Genomic DNA, 20858 nt, shown 5'->3' with positions numbered 1-20858 from the left:
TGCTTTCTCATTTCTATTTTATTCTAATTATCTAATTTTAGCTCTTAATTTTTCCCTTGCTTGTTCTTCACTTCTTCTTATCTAGTTTGTCCCTATTCTCCCCTTTTTTCCATATTTTTTCTTTCAGTCAAGCTTCATTCAAGCTATTCAAGCTATTCAAGCTTGTTGAACTGAGTTAAACATTTGTGTATTAACCAGTTTTTGATTAGTTGAAAATTTAAAACTGTACTCTTTACTATTCAGACAAGTTAAATCATGAAATACAGAAAAAATTAAAAATACAATTCTATAATCCCTGAGTAGATGTAGATTTTTAAAAATGTTTTCCCTGTGCTTTCAAATGGAAATACACATTTTCAGTAAAAAGAGTGCAGAAAATTAAGATCATTGAGTACAGGTTGTTACTTTGCCTTGCAAGACTCTTTGCCATTTGTGCATTCATATCACCTGACCAGACATCTACTACATCACCACTTGCTCACATTTTTCCCAAGAAAAAATGGAAATGTGCATTTTTATATTGTTTTATATTGTGCCTCTTTTGTTAACATAAGGTTATATACATTGTGACATGTTAGTAAATGTGGGTCATTTACAGGCCTGTTTGGGAATTTTATTTTCTATACTTTGTATTCCCTTTGTTTAGTTTGCATTTGATTAAAAATTCATGACAAGATCTGCATGTATATAGGGCGTTTCTTCAGCATCTCAAACTTACTTCCAAAAATTTGGGAATATAGGCTTTGCCCACCTCACCCAGTTGAACCCTGTCTTTCTCTCTCTCTCACCCTCTCTCCGCCCCCGCCCGCTTATTCCTAGCTTTTCTGGTAATCCTTTTCTGACTTACCTTCCTGTATTGTTTTCTTTATCTATAAGTCCTTCAAAAGTTCCTTTTAACCTCTTTATGCATTAGACTTCACACTTCAAAATCCAATTTCTTTTGTCTGCTGAAAACCCAGTGATGGATGAGAAGAGAGGAGGCAGGAGAGCTCCTTCAAGTCCTCGTCCCCATTTTATCTTCACCTCCATTTCTACAGCTTCATCTGTTATCTCTATCTGCAGATCGTATCTCTGCTTCTGTATTTTCATATATGAGTCTATATTGTATGTCCATGTGCTTGAGTGTATTGTGTGTATACACACACACACACACACACACACACACACACACGATGGTAGGTTGGGGAGTTAGTCCACTAGGGTGATCATACAGATCAGGATGTGATTTGCATACTCATTTTCTCCTTCCCCTGCCTCCCGTGAATACAGCAGGACCTACCACAGAGAAGCCCAGTGCTTGGCCTTCAGATGACCCCTTACCTGCTATCAACACTGCACTCTCACCCACAAACACTGCTGGAGGAGAAAATGCCTCCTTGCAGGCCACCTCTCCTCCTGACCCAGGTACTCTCGCTCGCGTGCGCTCTTTGCAGGATGCTGGTGTCTTTAGCACAACATGGATATGTTCTCCACTGACTTTGTCTTAGAGTTGACCTGTTTTTTGGTGACATTCTAAAGTGATAGAAACTAGCTTTGCTTTTCAAATTATGTATGCAGTTTTTAAGCAGGTGATTTTATTCAGATGCATATTGGAAATATTAGATGCCTAAGAAAATTGGTTGGCTGAAAGAATGCATGGCTATGGATAGGGAACAGGGCAGGGAGGGAGGGAGGGGAGGGAGGGGTGGGGGGAGAAGAGGGGAGTCCAGGGGGAAGTTTCTCTGTTTCCTTGCATCTCCATGTTCTGCATGCTTCTGCTCACAGATTTCCCTCTGCTGAATTCCCAGTCTCTGGTCCGTGTCAGTTCTACCCTTCCTGGCAGGACTCGTGAAGTGGAACCTTCCCCTTTCTTTGTTCCATGCTAGGTTTTCCTTATCAAGAAGTGAGTGGATAGATAAATTGTTTTGAGCCACACTGAGGGTGGGTAACTTGGGTTTATTATGTGGGTTTCTTCCAGCGAAATGTGGATGCATTAATTCTTCCCACGTTTTATCAGCATCAGTTTGTACAAGGGGGTTCATTTCGACACATCCAGTCCATATAAGCAAACAATGTACCTTGATCAAATGCACCTCTTCCATCATCCTCCCTCATCCCGCCTCCCTTCTTCCTAAACAAATCTCAGCAAGCGTTGCAGATCCATTTTCACACGTAGACATGCAAGTATGTTGACTGGTTTTGTTTTCTTCCATCCTTTCATTAATCTTCCTCCCTCCATTGGTACCCATCCCCTAGGCAGGATCTGTTTTACATTTCTCTTGCTCATTTCTTAGGCGTGTGCTATTTGTTCGGAGGTGTAGATCTACATACACACACGTGTAGTGTCATAAACTTGGCACATACAACGAAAGCCCTGTCTTCCCAAATGCAGTTCCTTTAAGTGCGCCACTGTGAGATGCCCTCCAGGCTCTTGGCGTATGCTTCTGGGATTGACTGTGTAAGTGTGTGTGTAAACACACACATGATTGCTTTCATATTTTTTCCAACACTAGATAGCATCCATTTGTTAAATGTGCTATTGTACTAGTTTAAAAAATGCTTCTTGCTATGTACAGGTGCTTCATGCCTGTAACCCCAGCTATTCAAGAGCTGTGACTCCCATAGTAGAGTGCTAGCCCTGAGCAAGAATAAAAAATCAGAGATAGTTCTCAACCCTGAGTTCGAGCCCCACTCCTGGTGCATGTAAATACACACACACACACACACACACACACACACACACACACACACACACACACACACACACACACACACACACACACACACACACACACACACACCACACACACACTTTTCATTGGTTCACATTTTTTTTATAATGACAAGTATCTTCTCAGATACTTTTTGGCCATTATCTATAGTTAGATGGCTGCTGTGTTGCTATTGTTTGCCCAATTTTCTGTTTCTTCTGGGAGATTTGTAAGAGACTTTGGGACATTGAAAGATCCTTTCTTCGTCTGTCTACAAAGACATCAGCTGTCGGGTCATAGAGTTGATGGCAAAGTCAAAATGCTCAAAGTGCTTTGGAAGTCAAATCAGGGCCTAGAAACAGGATGTCTCTGTGGCTGCGTCCAGCCTGGTCTGCGGCCCATCATGGAGTCCAGGTCCATCCATCCTTCCTGTGTCCCCTCCACTGGGGCTGATGGGGTCCCCGCACAGCTTGGCATGTTGTCATAGTCCGGGCTCAGAGACAGCTGATGAAACCCTCTTCCTTTCTCACTTACCTCCGGCGTGGCCTCCCCTGGGTATCCCCCCTCCCTCCACCCCGGCTGGCCCACCTACACTCACACCTGACCTGTCAGCTTCACAGGTGTCCGGGCTTGTGCAGACCCCTGCAGACCATGGCCGGCTCCTGTCTGAGCAGCCTGAGAAAGTCCAGCCAGTGGTCCAACGTGGGCCTCCTGAGTGTTGAGAAATGGGGGTTTGATAATTATTTCCCTGTGACATATGAAAATTCATAGGTGGCTCTCCCAGACATGAGCGGATAAAATGAGAATTGTGTTGACAGTGCAGGCCTGCTCGGGAGGAAGAGGCGAGGGTTAGTGGGCACAGCAGGAATTTCTTTACATTTGAGGCAATTAATTCTGTACTGTGCACACTTCTTTGGGGTCAGGAGTAATTATAGCTTTTCCCAAAGACCTCCATCCACTAAGACAACTTCTTTTGGGGGGTGGGGCGGGGGGTTCGGTCATGGGGCCTGAACTCTGGGCCTGGGCACTGTCCCTCAGCTCTTCAGCTCAAGGCTAGCGCTCTACTACTTGAGCCACAGCGCCACTTCCGGCTTTTTTCTTTTTGCTTATGTGGTGCTGAGGAATCGAACCCAGGGCCTCAGGCATGCAAGGCAAGCGCTCTACCACTGAGCTACCTTCCCAGCCCAGCTAAGCAAACTTCTTATCAACAGTACTAAGAAACCATGACCACAATGGAACTGTCATTTAAGGAATGAGAAACATAGAAATTGGTGCAAACATAAAGTTCTCTCAGCTGAATGCCTCTGTTCTTAGAACAACAATGCAAAATATTTCTTCCTCCCTTGTCTTTCCAAAAATACTGTGAAAATCATTTCATGGTATACTTTCTATTCAGGAAAAGCAATGTCCTTTCCCAGAGCATAAGTCCATCCTTTCTATCTATCTATCTATCTATCTGTCTGTCTGTCTGTCTGTCTGTCTGTCTGTCTGTCTGTCTGGTTCATCTATCTATCTTTATACGTTCAGTGACCTGTACATTCTTAAGCTAAAGAATTATGACAGGCAGAAAATGGGCTTAACTTAGGTCTGAGTCAAACAAGGAAGTCGCACACATGAGACAATTATGATTGTGAAGAACTGGTACAATACACACACATACACACATATGCACACATACACACACATACACACATATAAACATACACACATACACATACACACACATGCACACATATACACATATACATACACACATGCACACATACACACATACACATACACACATATAAACATACATACATACACACATACACATACACACACATGCACACATACACACATACACACACACACTTAAAAAATCTAGTAAAGAGCTGCCTCACTTCCTTACTCTGGTTGCCATGAGAACTACAGAAAAAAAACAAAAACCAAAAAACAACACTGGTGCTTTTAGTGAATTCTTAGAGGTAGAGGTTGTGGATAGGAAAAAGATATAAAATAACCACAGAGGATTGTCCCCTGAGGGTGGTTGTCACACAAACTAGTCTGTTCTGCCCAGATCAGAGTTGTGTTTTATATGTGTGTGGGGGGGCACAGTGGCTAAATCTCACTAATTAATGATCTATTAACATTAGTCACCCTTATTAAAATTCCAAATCTGGCTCTTAAGCTGTGGACAGGGATGATCTATTCCAAGCGAGAAGTCAATTTCCAGTGCGGAGGGAAGGAAGGTAGGCGTCAGGGCAACAGCGGATGGGAGGCTGGGAGGCTGCGAAGGGAGAGGAGAAGCAGCAGAGAAGATGAGAAGATCCACATCTACATCTAGATGACTGTTTTTTTTACATTTTAACTTTTTAAAATGACCTTTTCATTCAGTCTGTCTGTTGGTAAGTACAATGTGTCTATCAGTGTCCTCCCTCCCTCCATCCCCGCCTCTCCCCCAGATGGCTGTTTTGAAGGCGGAGGCTCTCCTGGGGATGGACCACTGGTGACCTGACGTTCACTGTCACCCCCTTCCATGGTTTGGCTGAGTCTCAGTGTTTCTCGGCTCTGAGAGAGTGAGTTGGGAGTGAGGCAGGCGTGTGTTGAATCCCGGGCTCAGTTGGTCTGTAGGTGAGGGGTGCTGTCACCTGCTCTTCACAGCCCCTTGCAGACCCGCCACTGCTGGAGCCTAGAACCCACTGCACGGGGCAGAGGAGCTTCGAACCATTGAACTGCTCACCCCAGTTGTGTTGCTTGCCTGGGCGGGAATTCTGGGTAGGAGATAGGAACAGGTGTGAAGTGCTTTGAAGTCTGACAAGGAAAAGTCCACCTGGTACAGCACTCAGTGTCTTCAGCTGCAACTCCAGATTCTACACCACTCAGCCTCCACGCGACTGGGAAGGGGAAAAAATGATGTCAGCAGCCTATGAAGCTGATTGATTCCCAACCAATTTTATTTTTCCCCCAGACCAAGACACCTGCATTGTGAAAGATAACCTTTAGCTAGAAAGAAAAGAAAGGAAATGACTTCAGGGACTACCTAGGCAACCGTTAGCTCCTGTTAAGAAAATTAACAGCCGGGACTTTGTGGTTCATACCTATAATCCTTGCAACTCAGAAAGCTGAGATTGAAGGATCATGGTTCAAAGCCAGCTCGGGCAGGAAAGTCTGTGAGACTCTTATCTCCAATTAACCACTGAAAAATGAGGCGGAGTGTGGCTCAAGTGGTAGAGTGCTAGTCTTCAGCAAAAATAAAGCTCAGGGATAGTGTCCAGCACTGAGTTCAGGCTCAGTACTGGCACATGCACGCATGCACACAGAGGCATGCATGCATGCATTCACGCATGCACACAAAGTATTGCTTGCATCCAGGGATCTTTCCCAGAGAGGAGCTCTGGGCTCTGGTTGCACCCACCCTGTGGTCAGCACGCAGCAGCCATTATGCCAGGCAGCCACCCAGCACCTCTGCCTCTGCTCTGACAGGGAGCCCTTGGCTGAGATGTGGGCCTCCCTGGAATGTCCAAGCTAGTTCCTGAGGCTCCAACTATGTGTTTCACTTGTGATCTGAATATGCAGCTGCCCTGGCTTTTCTCTCCCAACACCCTGGGGCTTTGAGTCTGTGGTGCAGGAGGCGGGCTTGGGCGCCTGGTGCCCGGCTTCAGCTTCAGGAAGGAGGTCCAGGCCGCAGGATGGCCTGACAGCACTGGTGGCCCTTCTGATTGCAGGTGTCCCAGGAGCCACGACTCTGGCCAGCACTTTCTCAGTTGACACAGCCTTCACCTCCACAGCCGCCCTCGAGCCTGCACACAACAGCTCTGCTGCCTTACCCGCACACACGGCCACCACCATCAGCACCACAGATCACTCCTCAGGTCTGCCCTCGCACGCTAGGGGCTTGGGAGGAGGAAGCTCACAACTGAATGCAGCTGTATACGTATATGTACATGCATGCACATGCATATGTAGATGCACACGCATATATGTATATATGCATATGTACACACACATGTATACACATACACACATGTATATGCATATACACATATATGTGTATATACACATACATACATATGTGTACATGTGCATGTATACGTGTATGCATATGCATACATACCTATACATACACATGTATAGGTATGTATACATGTATATGCATATGCATGTGTATATGCATATATACACACATATGTACATGTGCATGTATATGTATTTGCATATGTATATGTATGTGCATGTGTATACACAGATGTACATGTGCATGTATAGGTATATGCATATGTACATGCATGTGCATGTGTATACATAGATGTACATGTGTGTACAGGTATATGTATACATGGATGTACATGTGTATGTATATGCATATGTATATGTACATACATACATGGATGCACATGTGTATGTATATGCATATGTATATATATGCATGTGTATACATGGATGTACATGTGTATGTATATGTATATGCATGTGTATACAAGGATGTACATATGTATGTATAGGTATATGCATATGTATATTAAGTGCTACTAGGGTTTGGATTTGGGCCCTGGCACTTGATAGGCAAGCACAGCTCTTTCTTTCTCTCCCTTCCTTCCTTCCTTCCTTCCTCCCTCTCTCCCTCTCCCTCCCTCCCTTCCTTCCTTCCTTCCTCCCTTCCTTCCTTCCTTCCTTCCTTCCTTCCTTCCTTCCTTCCTTCCTTCCTTCCTTCCTTCTTTCTTTCTTCCTTTCTTCCTTTCTTCCTTCCTTTCTTTCTTTCTTTCTTTCTTTCTTTCTTTCTTTCTTTCTTTCTTTCTTTCTTTCTTTCTTTCTCTCTCTCTTTCTTTCTTTCTTTCTCTTTCTCTCTTTATCAGACTAGATGAGTCCAAATATGGTTGTTCAGTGGTTACTGCTTTATAAATTTTCACATCATGATATTAAATAAGATAAAAGGAACTTGCCAATAAGTTTTTTTCTGGTCAGTTTTTATTTTGTTAGCAATATTGTAAACTTCACAGCAAAGCATAGATAACAGACATTAATACTGTGTGTGTGTGTGTGTGTGTGTGTATGTGTATGGAATTAAATATGATTCTCACATTTGCTAGCTAATTGGAAGACAAGGGACTATACCTGAGCATCAGTTTTCCTTTCTGTAAACATAGATATAATAATACTTATAAAAAGATTGATATGCCTATGAAATATGCAAAATCTGAAAGACCATGGAAATTAGAAAAAATTAATCATTACCCTTATTAGTATTCAAAACAATGAGAATAATTCAAGGGGGAAATGATGGTTTCAAGAAAGTGGCATAGCAGGTAAGAACTATATAAAGGGTAAATAGTTTCCCCTTCAAACGATACGGTGTTTAATTCAAACGACTTGAAGTTGCAGTAATCTGAAAGAGCTCTGTGTAGATAGAATTATTTTTGAAACAAGCACAGCTTGAAGAAGGAAATCAGCTAGGAAATGGAGCTGAGTTTCCCTCCCGCTTCCCCCTGGCGATGTCATTAACTTCGCTTCCTCTGTTCGTTTCCTTGCAGATTCCAACCTTACATCCATTGCACCAAGCACCTCGAGCTCTGCAGCAGACACTGTCACTCCAACCCCAGCCATAGGTGACAACTTACTCCCAGTCATGCAAGCATCAGGGCCGGGAGGGGCCGGCGGCCAGGCTCTTCCCCCTGCTCTCCATCGGGTTGCTTTCCTGGAAACATTGCATTCATTGTTCTCCATCGTGCTGAGAAATGGCATTTAGAGCCTCATCCACTTTGTGCTACAGCCCTTGAGACCAGGATAGGTGGCTGCACTTCCCGCCATGTTCCTGCAGTTACATCTTTCAAGATCTCTGTGTTTTATGAGAAAACATGTAGGAGACACAGACGAGACTATTAGAACTACTTCCTTAAGAGCAGGTTATGTATTAGTGTAGAAAAGAGTCATTTATTTTGAAGGATTTTCTTTGCAAAGGAGTAGTAGTAGAAGATGGAATGTAGTTTCAGTCAGGCGTCCAGAGGCCAGCGGGTCAGTGCCGGGCCTCTGGGAAAGGCCAAGCTGGCTCAAGCTCTGGGTCAGCAAAGCAGAACCTGTAAGCTCAGCATTCTCCCCAAGCTCTCCGGCACTGCGATTGCTACAGATCAGATCCCTTTTCTCCCACAGATTCATTTCTTCCCATTTCTTCTGTTGTTGGGCCTGGGGCCTTGAACCCAGAGCTGGGCACTATCCTTGAGCTCTTTTTGCTCAATGCTAGCACCTATCACTTTGAACCACAGCTCCACTTCTGGTTTTCTGGTGGTTCATTGGAGATAAGAGTCTAATGGACTTTCCTGCCCTAGCTGGCTTCAACCCACCATCTTCGGATCTCAGCCTCCTGAGTAGCTAGGATGATAGGTGTGAGCCACTGGTGCCCAGCTCTTTCCAGTTCTTTAGTTCAATGCATAGATATTTACATATGACACTAGTCACTTTTTTTTTTGAGAAAGTCATTTATTACCCTAGATCTAATGTATGTACAAAGAGCTAACAAACATTATTAAACTAGAGAGCAAAACACGCTCGGGCCTATTATCTCATTTCAAAGAAAAATTGACTTCACTCGGAAGGAGGATCAGTTATGTAAATCTAGTTGGAGATTAAGGAAGATAATGAGGACCCTTCAAATATCCATTCAGCCCATAAGATCACAGAGATACCAAAACATCTTAATGCTGTTATCAGAGCTTATTGGTGGGATCCTATTGATGAACGTGTTTTGGAGAACTAGCTAATTAGTTGATAACATTTGTAGTTCTGAGGTCAGAACATGGCGCAAGGCAAAACTGCATTATGTGTTAAACCTAACTAGACAGACTTTACAGTTTATGATGTTGAACTTTGCCAACTTACCTTTCCCCAGAATGATGGTAGCAGACATAGTCCAAAACAAAATTATAATATTCCACTATTTTTTCTCTTCCAGCCACTACTGCAGTGAGGCCACCATGTGGTAAGTTTATTTACTGAGAGGCAGCACGAATCATTTTGGAATGGCATTGTAATTATTTCTGTCTTTATTCCATGAATTCAAGCAAAACTCTCCAGCTCTAGTTTCCAATGACTTCTGCTCAATCTTAGGAACCAACTAACTCTGAATTGCATCGGCTTTCATATTCAGACTTGAGTTTTGAATACTAAAATTAAACATTATTACCTAGACAGTATAGGTAAAGACACTTAATTTGCAGTTTAGGTGTTTGGGAGATATAATATCAAGTGTTTATGAAGCGAGAGCGAGAGGCGTTGTGTTCACAAATGTGAAATAGGGATTACATGTTCAGTGTCTATGAAGAACAAAAAGCAACATCTGTTTCGGCCTGTCTCTTGCCCTCTGTCTCCAGGCCTTCCCAGGGCCTGGCTCCTCACAGACACTTGGAAACAGTTGTTTACGCCTCATCTCCCTTTGTTCTCATCAGCAGAAAAGTCTTCCTTCACGGTCCTTTACTTCTTCCTTATTTTCCTGTTTCCTCCTAAGCCTCCCTACTCAGATCACTGCTTTCCGGGGCAAGCAATGTGTTGATCAGCCAGCCCGTGTTCTACTTGGTTTATGTTCAGCTACCTTCCCAGCCTTCCTCTTGCATCTGCTTCCACTCAAGCACTATGGGCCAGCCTACAGTGTACCGAACACAGGCTTTTCCTTTGGCCTCTGTGATGACACCAGTTTGTCTTCTTCTGGGCTTACAGTGGAGCCACAACTCTCTTCTGTGTGTGGGCTGATGTTTCACATCACACAATTTGTGTGATCTTCTCTGGAAATCTTTCCCTCCAATCTCACTGGATAATCCTCTCCGCTTTCTTTTTCTTTCCCCCTAACACTCACATAACTTTGTACATCATGTTATCATACTGAGTCCTTTGCTCATCTTCTACAACTTGGTCACTCAATCTGTGTTCATCTTCATGCTAAACCATTTCTTTCTTTCTTTCTTTTTTGTCAGTCGTGGGGCTTGAACTCTGGGCCCGGGTGCTGTCCCTGCACTCTTCAGCTCAAGGCAAGCACTCTACCGCTTGAACCACAGAGCCACTTCCAGTTTTCTAGTGGTTTATTGGAGATCATAGTCTCATGGACTTTTCTGCTGGGCTGGCTTTGAACCTCCATCCTCAGATCTCAGCCTCCTGAGTAGTAAGGATTACAGGTGTGAGCCACTGGCTCCCAGCAAGTGGTGCTGTGGCTCAAGCGGTAGAGTGCTTGCCTTGAGCTGAAGAGTGCAGGGACAGCGCCCAGGCCCAGAGTTCAAGCCCCATGACTGACATTTTTAAAGTTTGAGTGTTAGTGACTTGTTTTTGTATTTCTAATGCCTGGGACAGCCACTTAAATGCAAAAATGGTCTCATAATTGTTGTAAAATAAAAATGGCTATTTTTGTGTAATACATTAATAGTTGTTTAAAAAAGATACTTTTATCACCCAGGGGAAATTATTGCCCTAAATAAAGGTGTCTAGATGGGTTTATTAAATATCAATGATAATCTTATGTAAATAAAGCTTTTGAAAGAGGAACTATGGTAACTGAAAAACTGATAACCCAAATAGTTGGAGAAATGGTTTATAACTACATTTTAGAGCCCAAGGGAGATTCTTTTTTTTTTTTTTTTGGGGTCCGGTCATGGGGCCTGAACTCTGGGCCTGGGCGCTGTCCCTCAGCTCTTCAGCTCAAGGCTAGCGCTCTACCACTTGAGCCACAGCACCACTTCCAGCTTTTTCTTTTTGCTTATGTGGTCTGAGGAATCGAACCTAGGGCCTCAGACATGCAAGGCAAGTGCTCTACCACTGAGCCACCTTCCCAGCCCCAAAGGGAGATTCTTGAGTAAGAAGAAATTTGCCTGCTGTAGCACCGGGCATCAGTTCAATAAGTTATCAGTGAGCTCTTATTAATCGTAGATACTGTGCATGGATTTGTATTTCTAACGATGGGCAAAGAGGCTAGTCTAACCTGGCAGCTTGCTGCTGTCTTACATCTATAGTCCTACATGCTCAGGAGGCTGAGATCCTCAGATCATGGTTCAGATTCAGCCCGGATGGGACGTTCCCTGAGACTCTTATCTGTAACCAATAAGAAGCTAGAAATGGAGCTGTGGCGCAAGCAGTAAAGCACTAGTCTTGAACAAGAAAAACTCAAAGACAGTGCCCAAGCCCTGCACTCACACTCTCGCTGTCTGTCTCTCTCTGTCTCTCTCTCTGACACACACACACACACACACACACACACACACACACACACACACACACACACACACACACACACACACACACACACACACACACACACACACACACACACACACACACACACAGAGTGTCTGGGCTCCCAGGGAGTGTTCATTCAGTAACGATGAAAATATAAGTTGCAGGCTGAGGTCTTGAATAGATAAAAGAAACTACAAAATAATGATAGGGAGGTACCTGAGACATATAGATTTTTAAAAATAATTTTTACATTTCTAAGAGTATTTTGGTAGTAATATAATAACCTATTTTTAAATAAATATATGTTTATTATCATTAAGTAGTTATACAAAGGAGCCGCTATTAAATGAAGCAGTTTTTACATACAATGCATCTTGATCAATTATATAATATTTTAAATGGTGCTGGTAGCGTGTGCCTGTAATCCTAGCTATTCAGTTGGCTGAGATCTGAGGATTGTAATTTGAAGCAAGCCTGGGCAAAAAGTCCATGAGACTCTTATCTCCAATTGACCACCCAAATAACTGGAAGTGGAGCTGTAACTCAAATGGTAGAGAACCAAGATGGAGAAAAATAAAAAGCCAAGTGAGAGTGTGAGGTCCTGAGTTCAAGCCCCAGTACCAGCAGACCCCCCTCCAACACTCTTCCTCTTCCTCTTTATCTATCAACTATCAATACACATATCTATATCAATATATATCCACAGATATTTAGGTATGTACATTAAAACATTTGTTTTTAAAATAGTTTCAGTCAGTCTTAAATAATAATCTTGTCTTTTCTCTCAGATGACAGATATAAGAACAGACCTGTGGAATACCAATATAACAAAACTACTTCATCATTTGAGGCAAACCTAAATTTTTCTAGAGATGTAAAATGTAAGTCAAAGAACTGCAAAGAGAGTTTACAAGGCCTGACTGAATGCTCATCAGAAAAAATTGAAGTATATGATGACTCTTGTTCTCCACCTACATCTTTAACATTACATGTACCCCCAAGTAAGTAGAAATCAATTTCTAGTTGCATATTTACAGAAAGAGTACAGTTTCGTGTGTGTATTCTGGGGGACCCCAGGAGCTGGTGGAGCAGAGCTCTGACTGGCAGGAAGTGAGATCTAAAGAAATGGAAGTTGGTTCTAAGTGGCAGGAAAGTACTTCTGAAGGCCAGGGAGTTAGCTCTGAGGAACAGGGTGGGTCTCTGAACACCTTAACCCATGAGAATATGGACGTAATACAAGCCTTCCCTTTGTATGTCAGTCACCCTGTTAAGTTCTTTCACAAAGAGATTCATACATACATACACACACACACACACACACACACACGATAAAGCTTATGCTACTAGGTGATTCAGTGTACATATATGTATCAATGAACTCATTTGGGATTTGATGTTTATAGAAAGAAGCAGAATTCCTGCACGTCACAGTCATATGAAAGGGGTGGAGCTAGTTTTGTCAATTCAGCCACTTCTGGGAGGGGAGGGGCCAGGAGTGATGAGCAGCATCTGTCTACCCAGGGCTGGAGAACTGACAGAACATCTTAGAAAAATGCCTTTCAGAAAAGGAATGCAGACACTGTGCAGTTATTTAAATTCATTTACATCATTTAATAGTTCAAGATTTGTGATTTATTCACATTTGTTTATGTTAAAATGTGATGTGTTTTGTAAACATTCATCTAATTTGCTCATTTTCCCTGCATACTGCTGACATTGATAATGGCTCCTGAGAGAAATCTCTTCCCCAAGGGGGAAGCCCCTAAGACTCGATGTAACAATGATTCAGTTAAAACCAGACCTAACAAAATATGAGCCTACGAAGTTAAAAGAAAAGGGAATGTTTTAGAGTGTGAGAAGCTATCTTATTTAACGGTAGTTTCATAAATCCTAAGGGAAATAGTGTCAAAATGTCTGGGGCTAACACGCAATAAGCACTGTTCTCCAAGCTGCATGGTGAGTGTTGAAAGTCACAGACATGGGAGGTGCCCTGCGTCCTTCATTACCCGGTGTACACCAGTATGCAGGGTCCATTCTGTCCCCATTCTGACCCACTGCATGTCCAGTTTTGTCCATTTCAGAAAGGAAAACTGAAAACCATAAGAAATAAAGTAATGAAGAAACATCAAGGTCGGAGAATTGTTAAACTTTGTCAAAAACCATCTCAATGCTTACTAACTTTTGTTTCCTGAGGATAATTTCAGCACTTCATTTGGGAAATGATAGTACTTTCATACTGGGGAATATTAATCAAATCTATTTCTGTGTTCTCTTGACAGAGAAGGAAAGGTTCCGGTTATGTGATCATACACCTAAGGAAAATGCAGATACTTCCATCTGGTTAAAGTGGGACATAAATGGCACATTTGCTTGTAACAAAAGCAACTTCAAATACACATTTTGGTGTGGTAAGCATAACACACAGCTCAGAGAAGATTTGTGGTAGAAAGATACTCTGACATTGCTCTTCACCTCTGCCTCTTTTTATAAATTTTTCCGGTTGTATATTTGGAGTCCAGGGAATGTGTTGACTACAGCACTGAAATTCCAGTAGAAAAATATCCTGAAAAGTAAAATTGAAATTAAAAGCTCATGAAAGAATTTTCCTAATAGCTGTTTCACTTCAAACCTTATTGAGGAGATGATGAGGGAAGAATATCATAAAACAATGATGCAAGTCAGGCACTGGTGGCTCACACCTGTAATCCTAGTACTCAGGAGGCTGAGATCCAAGGATCGTAGTTCAAAGCCAGACCAAGCAGGAAAGTCCGGACACTCTTATCTCCAATGAACCACCAGAAAACTGGAAGTGATGCCCTGGCTCAAAGTGGTTGAGAGCGCTACCCTTGAGCAAAGAGTAGTGTCCAGACTCCAAGTTCAAGCCCCCTGACTGGCAGCAAAAGAAAGAGAGAGGGGGGAAGAAAGGAAGAAAGAGGGAGAGAGAAAGAAAGGAAAGAAAGAAGAAAGAAAGAAAGAAAGAAAGAAAGAAAGAAAGAAAGAAAGAAAGAAAGAAAGAAAGAAAGAAAAAAAAAGAAAGAGAGGAAGAAAGAGAGGAAGAAAGGAAGGAAGGAAGGAAGGAAGGAAGGAAGGAAGGAAAGAAGGAAGGAAAGAAGGAAGGAAGGAAGGAAGGAAGGAAGGAGAGAGAAAGATGGATGGTTGCAATACTCTTCTAGGAAAGAAAATAAGAGATGAGATTCCATGGTTCCTGAGTTTATCAAGATTCCATCCACAAAATTCACACACAAGTTTGAGCATGCGTAACAGGAAAACAGCAAGTGTTTCTAGAGATGAACTTGAGTTTGTGGTGAGAGAGCCAATAGCTGCAACATTTCCATTTCAATGTATTTGAAAATGATGAGGTGGGCTTGTCTAGCTTGTGGCATGCAACCACTCGTGGCACCATATTTGGCAAAATAGATGTGTGTAAACATACACACACAGAAAGGAGTGTGACATTGGTTGCAATTGCTAAGTTAAGGAGGAGATATAAGGCTATGACATGGCTATGATCCATAGAGTATGAGGAAAATCAGAGTATGAGGAAAAAAACATGTATGACACACTGCAATTCTGTGATCTATTTGAGATAGATCTTTAAAATGACCTATTTAAGATAAACCAGCCTGTAATCCCAGCTACTCAAGAGGCTGAGATCTAAGGATCACAGTTCAAAGCCAGTTGAGCAGGAAACTTTGTGAGTCTCCTATCTCTAGTTAGCCGCAAAAAAGTCAGAAGTAGAACTGTGTCTCAGATGGTACAGTGCTACTCTTGAGCCCTATAGTCCAGCTAGGACTGGTGCGTGCATGTGCTCACGCATGCATGCACACGCATACACACAACACAGACACACATACCCACATACAGCACACACATACAGAACAATCAGTCTCTATGAAATGCAAATTATAATATCAGTTTTGAAGAAAGACTACTAATGATTGAACTGATGCTGTATTTTATCAGTTCATTTAGGGACCCTCTTAAATGAATTATGATACTTGCTAAATATGGTCTTAAACGTTGATTAGAACAGAATAATTTTAAAGATCTTTGACTTATTATTTGGATCCTTTGCTTAGGTTTTAACCTAATGAGTATGGTGCAATTATAAGCACTCAGAAAATAAAGGTATATGTAATATAGTAATGTACTCATATGTAATTCTTATTTCTTTCAGACAATGTTTCCCGGACATCTTCAGCAGAAAGCACTATGTTTACAGGCTTTCTTCCCAATAAAACTTACAATTGTGGTGCAGAAATATCCTATAATAATTACAAGTATATCAACCAAACTAAAGCTATTACAACAGATTTGGGGAGTGAGTATTTTGCTTATATGTAGAATTGCTTTCCCTTTTATTTTCTTGCAGTTTTTTTTTTTTTGAGAGTCACAAGAAATAATGGTATAGACCAAAGAAAGGATTTCAGAAAAGAGACAAGACTTTTTAAAATTAATTTTTTAAAGTTGAATTAAACAATAAATGATAAGACAGGCCATGGTGGCTCATGCCTGTAATCCTAGTTATTCAGGGAGATCAGAGGTTTGCAGTTTGAAGCTAGCCGGAGAAGAAAAGCTCATGAGACTCATTTTCCATTAACCACCAAAAGAACTAAAAGTAGAGATGTAGCTCAAGTGGTAGAGCTCAAGTCTTGAGCGAAAAAGCAAAATGAGAGCATGAAGTTCTGAATTCAAGCCCCAGTACTGGCATGCATGTGTGCATGCACACAATCACACAGACACACAAACACACAGACACACACGCATGCATGTACACACACAGATTATATAGGGCCCAAATTTCTGTGTTTTTGGTTCAAATTATAGTCTAGGGATTGGAGATGTAGATCAGGTGGTAGGGCCCCTACCAAGGAGTATAAAGTATTAGACAGTGAGTTCAAGTCCCAGTCTTGGAAGATAGTAAGTAACACAATAATATTCTTAATAGCAATTGTAAACTACACTTCTAGAAATTAGTAACATTTGGAAAAGTAGAAGGGAATAGGAATAAAAAGAGCCCTAAGTTCCAATATCCTTTAGACATATAGAGATTCCAAATCGATGTCGAATTTTCTAGAAAAATCAGCTAATTCTATATGTGGCAATACAGCACAGACAACTGGATATGTGAATAATTCCATAAAGATTAGATGAAAAGTAGAATAGCATTTCTACAAGTTTAAGGCATCTGATTTGAGCGTTAAAGTGTATACTTTTCTAAACACATTTACCTAGGAAGAATAAATTAATTGGAATTAAAGCTGTAGGGTAGCTCAATGGGGGATGCTGCTTAGCAGAAGTGAGGTTCAAGAATGAACCTCAATTAAGCAACGATAGAAAAGTAGCTTTGCAGACAAGTTGTACAAACATTTGGCAAACAGATCATTCTTATTGAAATGATTACACAGAACAGAGGGCATTCTCCTAGCTAAAAGTGCATTACCAAATCAAAAGTTAAGATTTACCTTCACCTCTTCTTCTAAGAATTTTATAGCATTCTCTCTTACATTTAGCTGTATTATTCCTTTCCAGTTAATTAACATTTATAGATGGGTAAGGTAACTTCTCAATTTCATTCTTTGCGTATAACTTTCTGTTGTCCTACCATCATTTGTTAAAAACAAAACAAAACAGGAATCTTGCCCCCACGGAGTGATTTTGGCATTCTTGCCCAAATTTAGTGGATCATTATGATACGTTTGTCTGTAGACTTTCAGTTTTATTCCATTGGTTTCCATGCATATGTTGATACTACCTCTAGGCTATTTCTTACTATTGCTTCATAGTAACTTTTGAAGCTGAGAATTGTGTCATTCCATTTATTCTTCTTCCATATTCTTTAGACTATAAAGAGGTGCTCCAATTCTAGATAAATTTGTTAGACAATTTTTCAATTTTGACATGATTTTAGGTACATGTCTAGAGAAATTTAAACACTTTTTGAACATCTACAGAACCCATTTGGGATTGCGACAGAGGCTGCAATTGAATCTGTCTATCAATTGGGGAGCATGGTGCTGAGCAGAGCTACGCTTTCAGGTGGAGGGCATGAAGTACCTTTCTATGGATCCTCTTTGATTTGCATCCAGGATGCTTTGTAGTTTTAAACTCTGTACTTCAGTTGTTCAAGTTATCCCTAGTTTAAGTCTATTCCTGTTTCTGGGAAGCATTATTTTTTAAATTTCATTTTAGATTGTTCATTGATGGAAGATAGAAATGTGATTGACTTTTCTATATTGATCTTGCAATCTGAAACTTTGCAGAGCTGACATATTTAATATAAGATTGTCAGACTTTGGATAAAACATGCCAAAATGATTCATATTTTGTAAGCAAGGGCTAGCTGATGACAAAGGGGATGCCTAAATCTAGGTCTCCCCGGAATGCTCCAAAATAAAATAATAAGAGCAAATAAAACCATATAAAATCATACTCTCAACAAAACTAAAAACTAAAAATAGAAATCCTCGTGGGGTATTAAAAGTACTAAGATTAAAATGGTCTATAAGGCAATGTAACAAATACACTGATAGAGTAGACCAATATAGAGAATTAGAAATCCGAGATAACCAAGTTTTACAGTGGAAGAGGGGGATAGTGGGGAATCATGCCAATAAATTATCCTGATTGATAGACTTATAAAAATAGTGGACATCACATCTTGCTTCTCAATAAACTCACAGATTTACTCAAAAAGTTCCATAGATCCATAAGCTAAAATGATATAAAAATATTTCATCAGAGACACAGGAGAACACCTTGATGTCTTTAATGTAGGCAGAACTTTCCTAATAAACAAAAAGGAAGAAGACTCATTCACTACTCGGTAAGATGGACTTCATCAAAATGGAACCTTCTTCCTCTTTTGAGTAAATAAAACTAGCCAGAGGTAGTGAGGAAATATCCACAACTGATTTTCAGAGATAGCTGGAGAGCATTTTCAGCTACAAAATAAACCATCCAACAGTGCAATGAAAAAAAAAAGGCAATTAGAATTGGGAAGGACAGAGGAGACTGACGGAAGGGATGACCTTCATGATCTGACTTGAACGGAAAATTTTGTACAACTAGTTACAATAAAATACAAATAGGCAAATAGGTTGTATATGCACTCTATGCAAGAAGCTACTAATAACCAACATAAAAAGATGTGCAATGACACGAGCCGTCTGAAGGCAATATTACAAATCCCCCAAGAAAGCTGCAATCTAAAAGACTAACAAGAATGTCGGCAAGGATGTGAGGTATGACTCAGTAATATTCTGGATATTTCTCGAAACATAAATGTCCATGAGACAATGAAGATCCGGTCATAGAACCTCCCTTCTGGAAACAGCTCAACTAGACATTGACCGTTGAATGATGATGCAATGTCATAGATTTTTCTAGTAGAAGGTCTAGAAATGTCAGCACTGGGACGATAACACGTACAAGAGCAGGGGGTGGTTCTTATGTATTTTCAAGTTATAAATGCTGGGGGTCCACTCTGAAGTGACCCTTCTAGGATCGTTAAAGCAAATCTAGTGAATCCCAATAGCTTTCCATAAACCTCACTCTTCATTCACAACAGCTGTTACCAATGAAGGTTTGCTGTGTAAAGATGATTCGTTTCCTGCCTTTTTTTTGACGTTACCTATTCTTTTTCTTTGAACAGTTCCAGAAAAGCCTAAGAATCTTATTTGTTCCACCATAAGTGCAAGCGAAGTATCTGTTACCTGGACACAGCCTCAAAATTTACCCCACGGATTTATATTATGTTATCAGAATAAGTCAGGTAATAACTGTGCAGAGCTTAATTCCAGGAAAGGAAAACCAAGAATTTCAATTTGGATTAATTTCTTCAGCCAGAGTTCTGGCACAGAGTCTGTGAGGGCCCCTGATTTGCCTTAGTTTCTGACCTGCCTTTACTCCTAAAGGGATTTTCCAGCCCCAAATGTAAGAGAACTCCAGCACTTCTCTAATGCCTGCTTATTTATCGGAACCTGTCTCACGGCCAGCCTTCATGCTGCAGCACGTGGGAAAGAAAGTCCCTGACAGATAACATCCATCGGTCTGCAGATGTTATTGAAGCCATTTTTCCTGTCTTGAACTCTTCATCTAAGCTGTCAGACAGCAAGCAAAACCCCCACACTTCTTCCAGAATTTACTATTAGTTCATACCCCCAATACACCCAGTGTGTATTAACTCCAGTAGTAGTTACTCACCTAATACTAGGTGAATAAAGATGGGCGTATGGATTAGACAGGGCAATCAGTTTAGTGGGATCTTGGGTGGGTTTTGTTTATGGTTGGACTACTGCAGCAATTAAGCTATGGCTAGATCAAACCTGAAATCATTAGATGAGGTTATTTATATAAGAGAGCAAACGTCCCCTGAACAAGGTAAAGTATCTAGAATGTGTGTAGAAAGCAGTGGGCATTGGTGATGTGTCGTGGGTCTCTGGAAACAGCCCCCTCTCTGATCCGGTTTCCACGGGCCAGGGGCGCAGTGAGCATCTCCCCCATTGCCTTCTCTGTGTTTGGTGGAAAGCAGCCAGGTGTCCCCTCAGGTGTGCAGTGTGAAAAGACAACAACCAGGCCCAGCTGATACCTGTCAGTTCATCTTTTCATAAGATACCCCTCCCCCGGTGTCTAAAATCTGAACAAAGTCGTCATATGGAGTTCATAGACATGTAGTTTTCAAGTCAAATATTATGAATAAGAAACAACCAATATGAGGCAAGGGGCCTGAGAGTTGGAGGCCAGCTCATGCTACATGAAGAAAGATAGAAGGAAAGGAAGGAAGGAGGAAGGGAGATAGAAAGAGGGAGAGATAAAGAGAGGGGGAAGGAACGGGAAATAGAAAAAGGAAAAGAAGGAAACAAGGAAGAAAGAAAGGAAAGAGAAAAAAGAAAGTGAGAAAGGGAGGGAGGAAGGGAAATAAGAAATAGAAAAAGAGCCAGGCACCCCTGGCTCATGTCTGTCATCCTAGCTACTCAG

The 20858-nt window shown here is 41.4% G+C and overlaps 1 protein-coding gene across 5 annotated transcripts in view; it reads left to right on the top strand.

The window, feature by feature from the left end:
• The window catches only part of Ptprc (protein tyrosine phosphatase receptor type C), a 98500-nt gene that overhangs the window by 45442 nt on the left and 32200 nt on the right, over positions 1-20858 (top strand). The window contains exons 4-11 of one of the 5 annotated variants that reach the window (XM_070041878.1): positions 1273-1404; positions 6398-6544; positions 8201-8275; positions 9616-9642; positions 12668-12880; positions 14159-14287; positions 16057-16200; positions 19534-19653. In XM_070041878.1, the coding sequence (XP_069897979.1) occupies positions 1273-1404; positions 6398-6544; positions 8201-8275; positions 9616-9642; positions 12668-12880; positions 14159-14287; positions 16057-16200; positions 19534-19653 (987 nt within the window). Of the gene's footprint in view, positions 1-1269; positions 1405-6397; positions 6545-8200; positions 8276-9615; positions 9643-12667; positions 12881-14158; positions 14288-16056; positions 16201-19533; positions 19654-20858 lie in introns of all 5 variants that reach the window. The other 4 variants (XM_070041877.1, XM_070041879.1, XM_070041880.1 and 1 more) reach the window with 4 other exon arrangements.

This window comes from Dipodomys merriami, unplaced genomic scaffold, assembly GCF_024711535.1.
Source record: "Dipodomys merriami isolate MVZ:Mamm:240054 unplaced genomic scaffold, mDipMer1.0.p SCAF_31, whole genome shotgun sequence".
Taxonomy (NCBI): domain Eukaryota; kingdom Metazoa; phylum Chordata; class Mammalia; order Rodentia; family Heteromyidae; genus Dipodomys; species Dipodomys merriami.
This window is presented reverse-complemented; position numbering and strand designations above follow the sequence as displayed.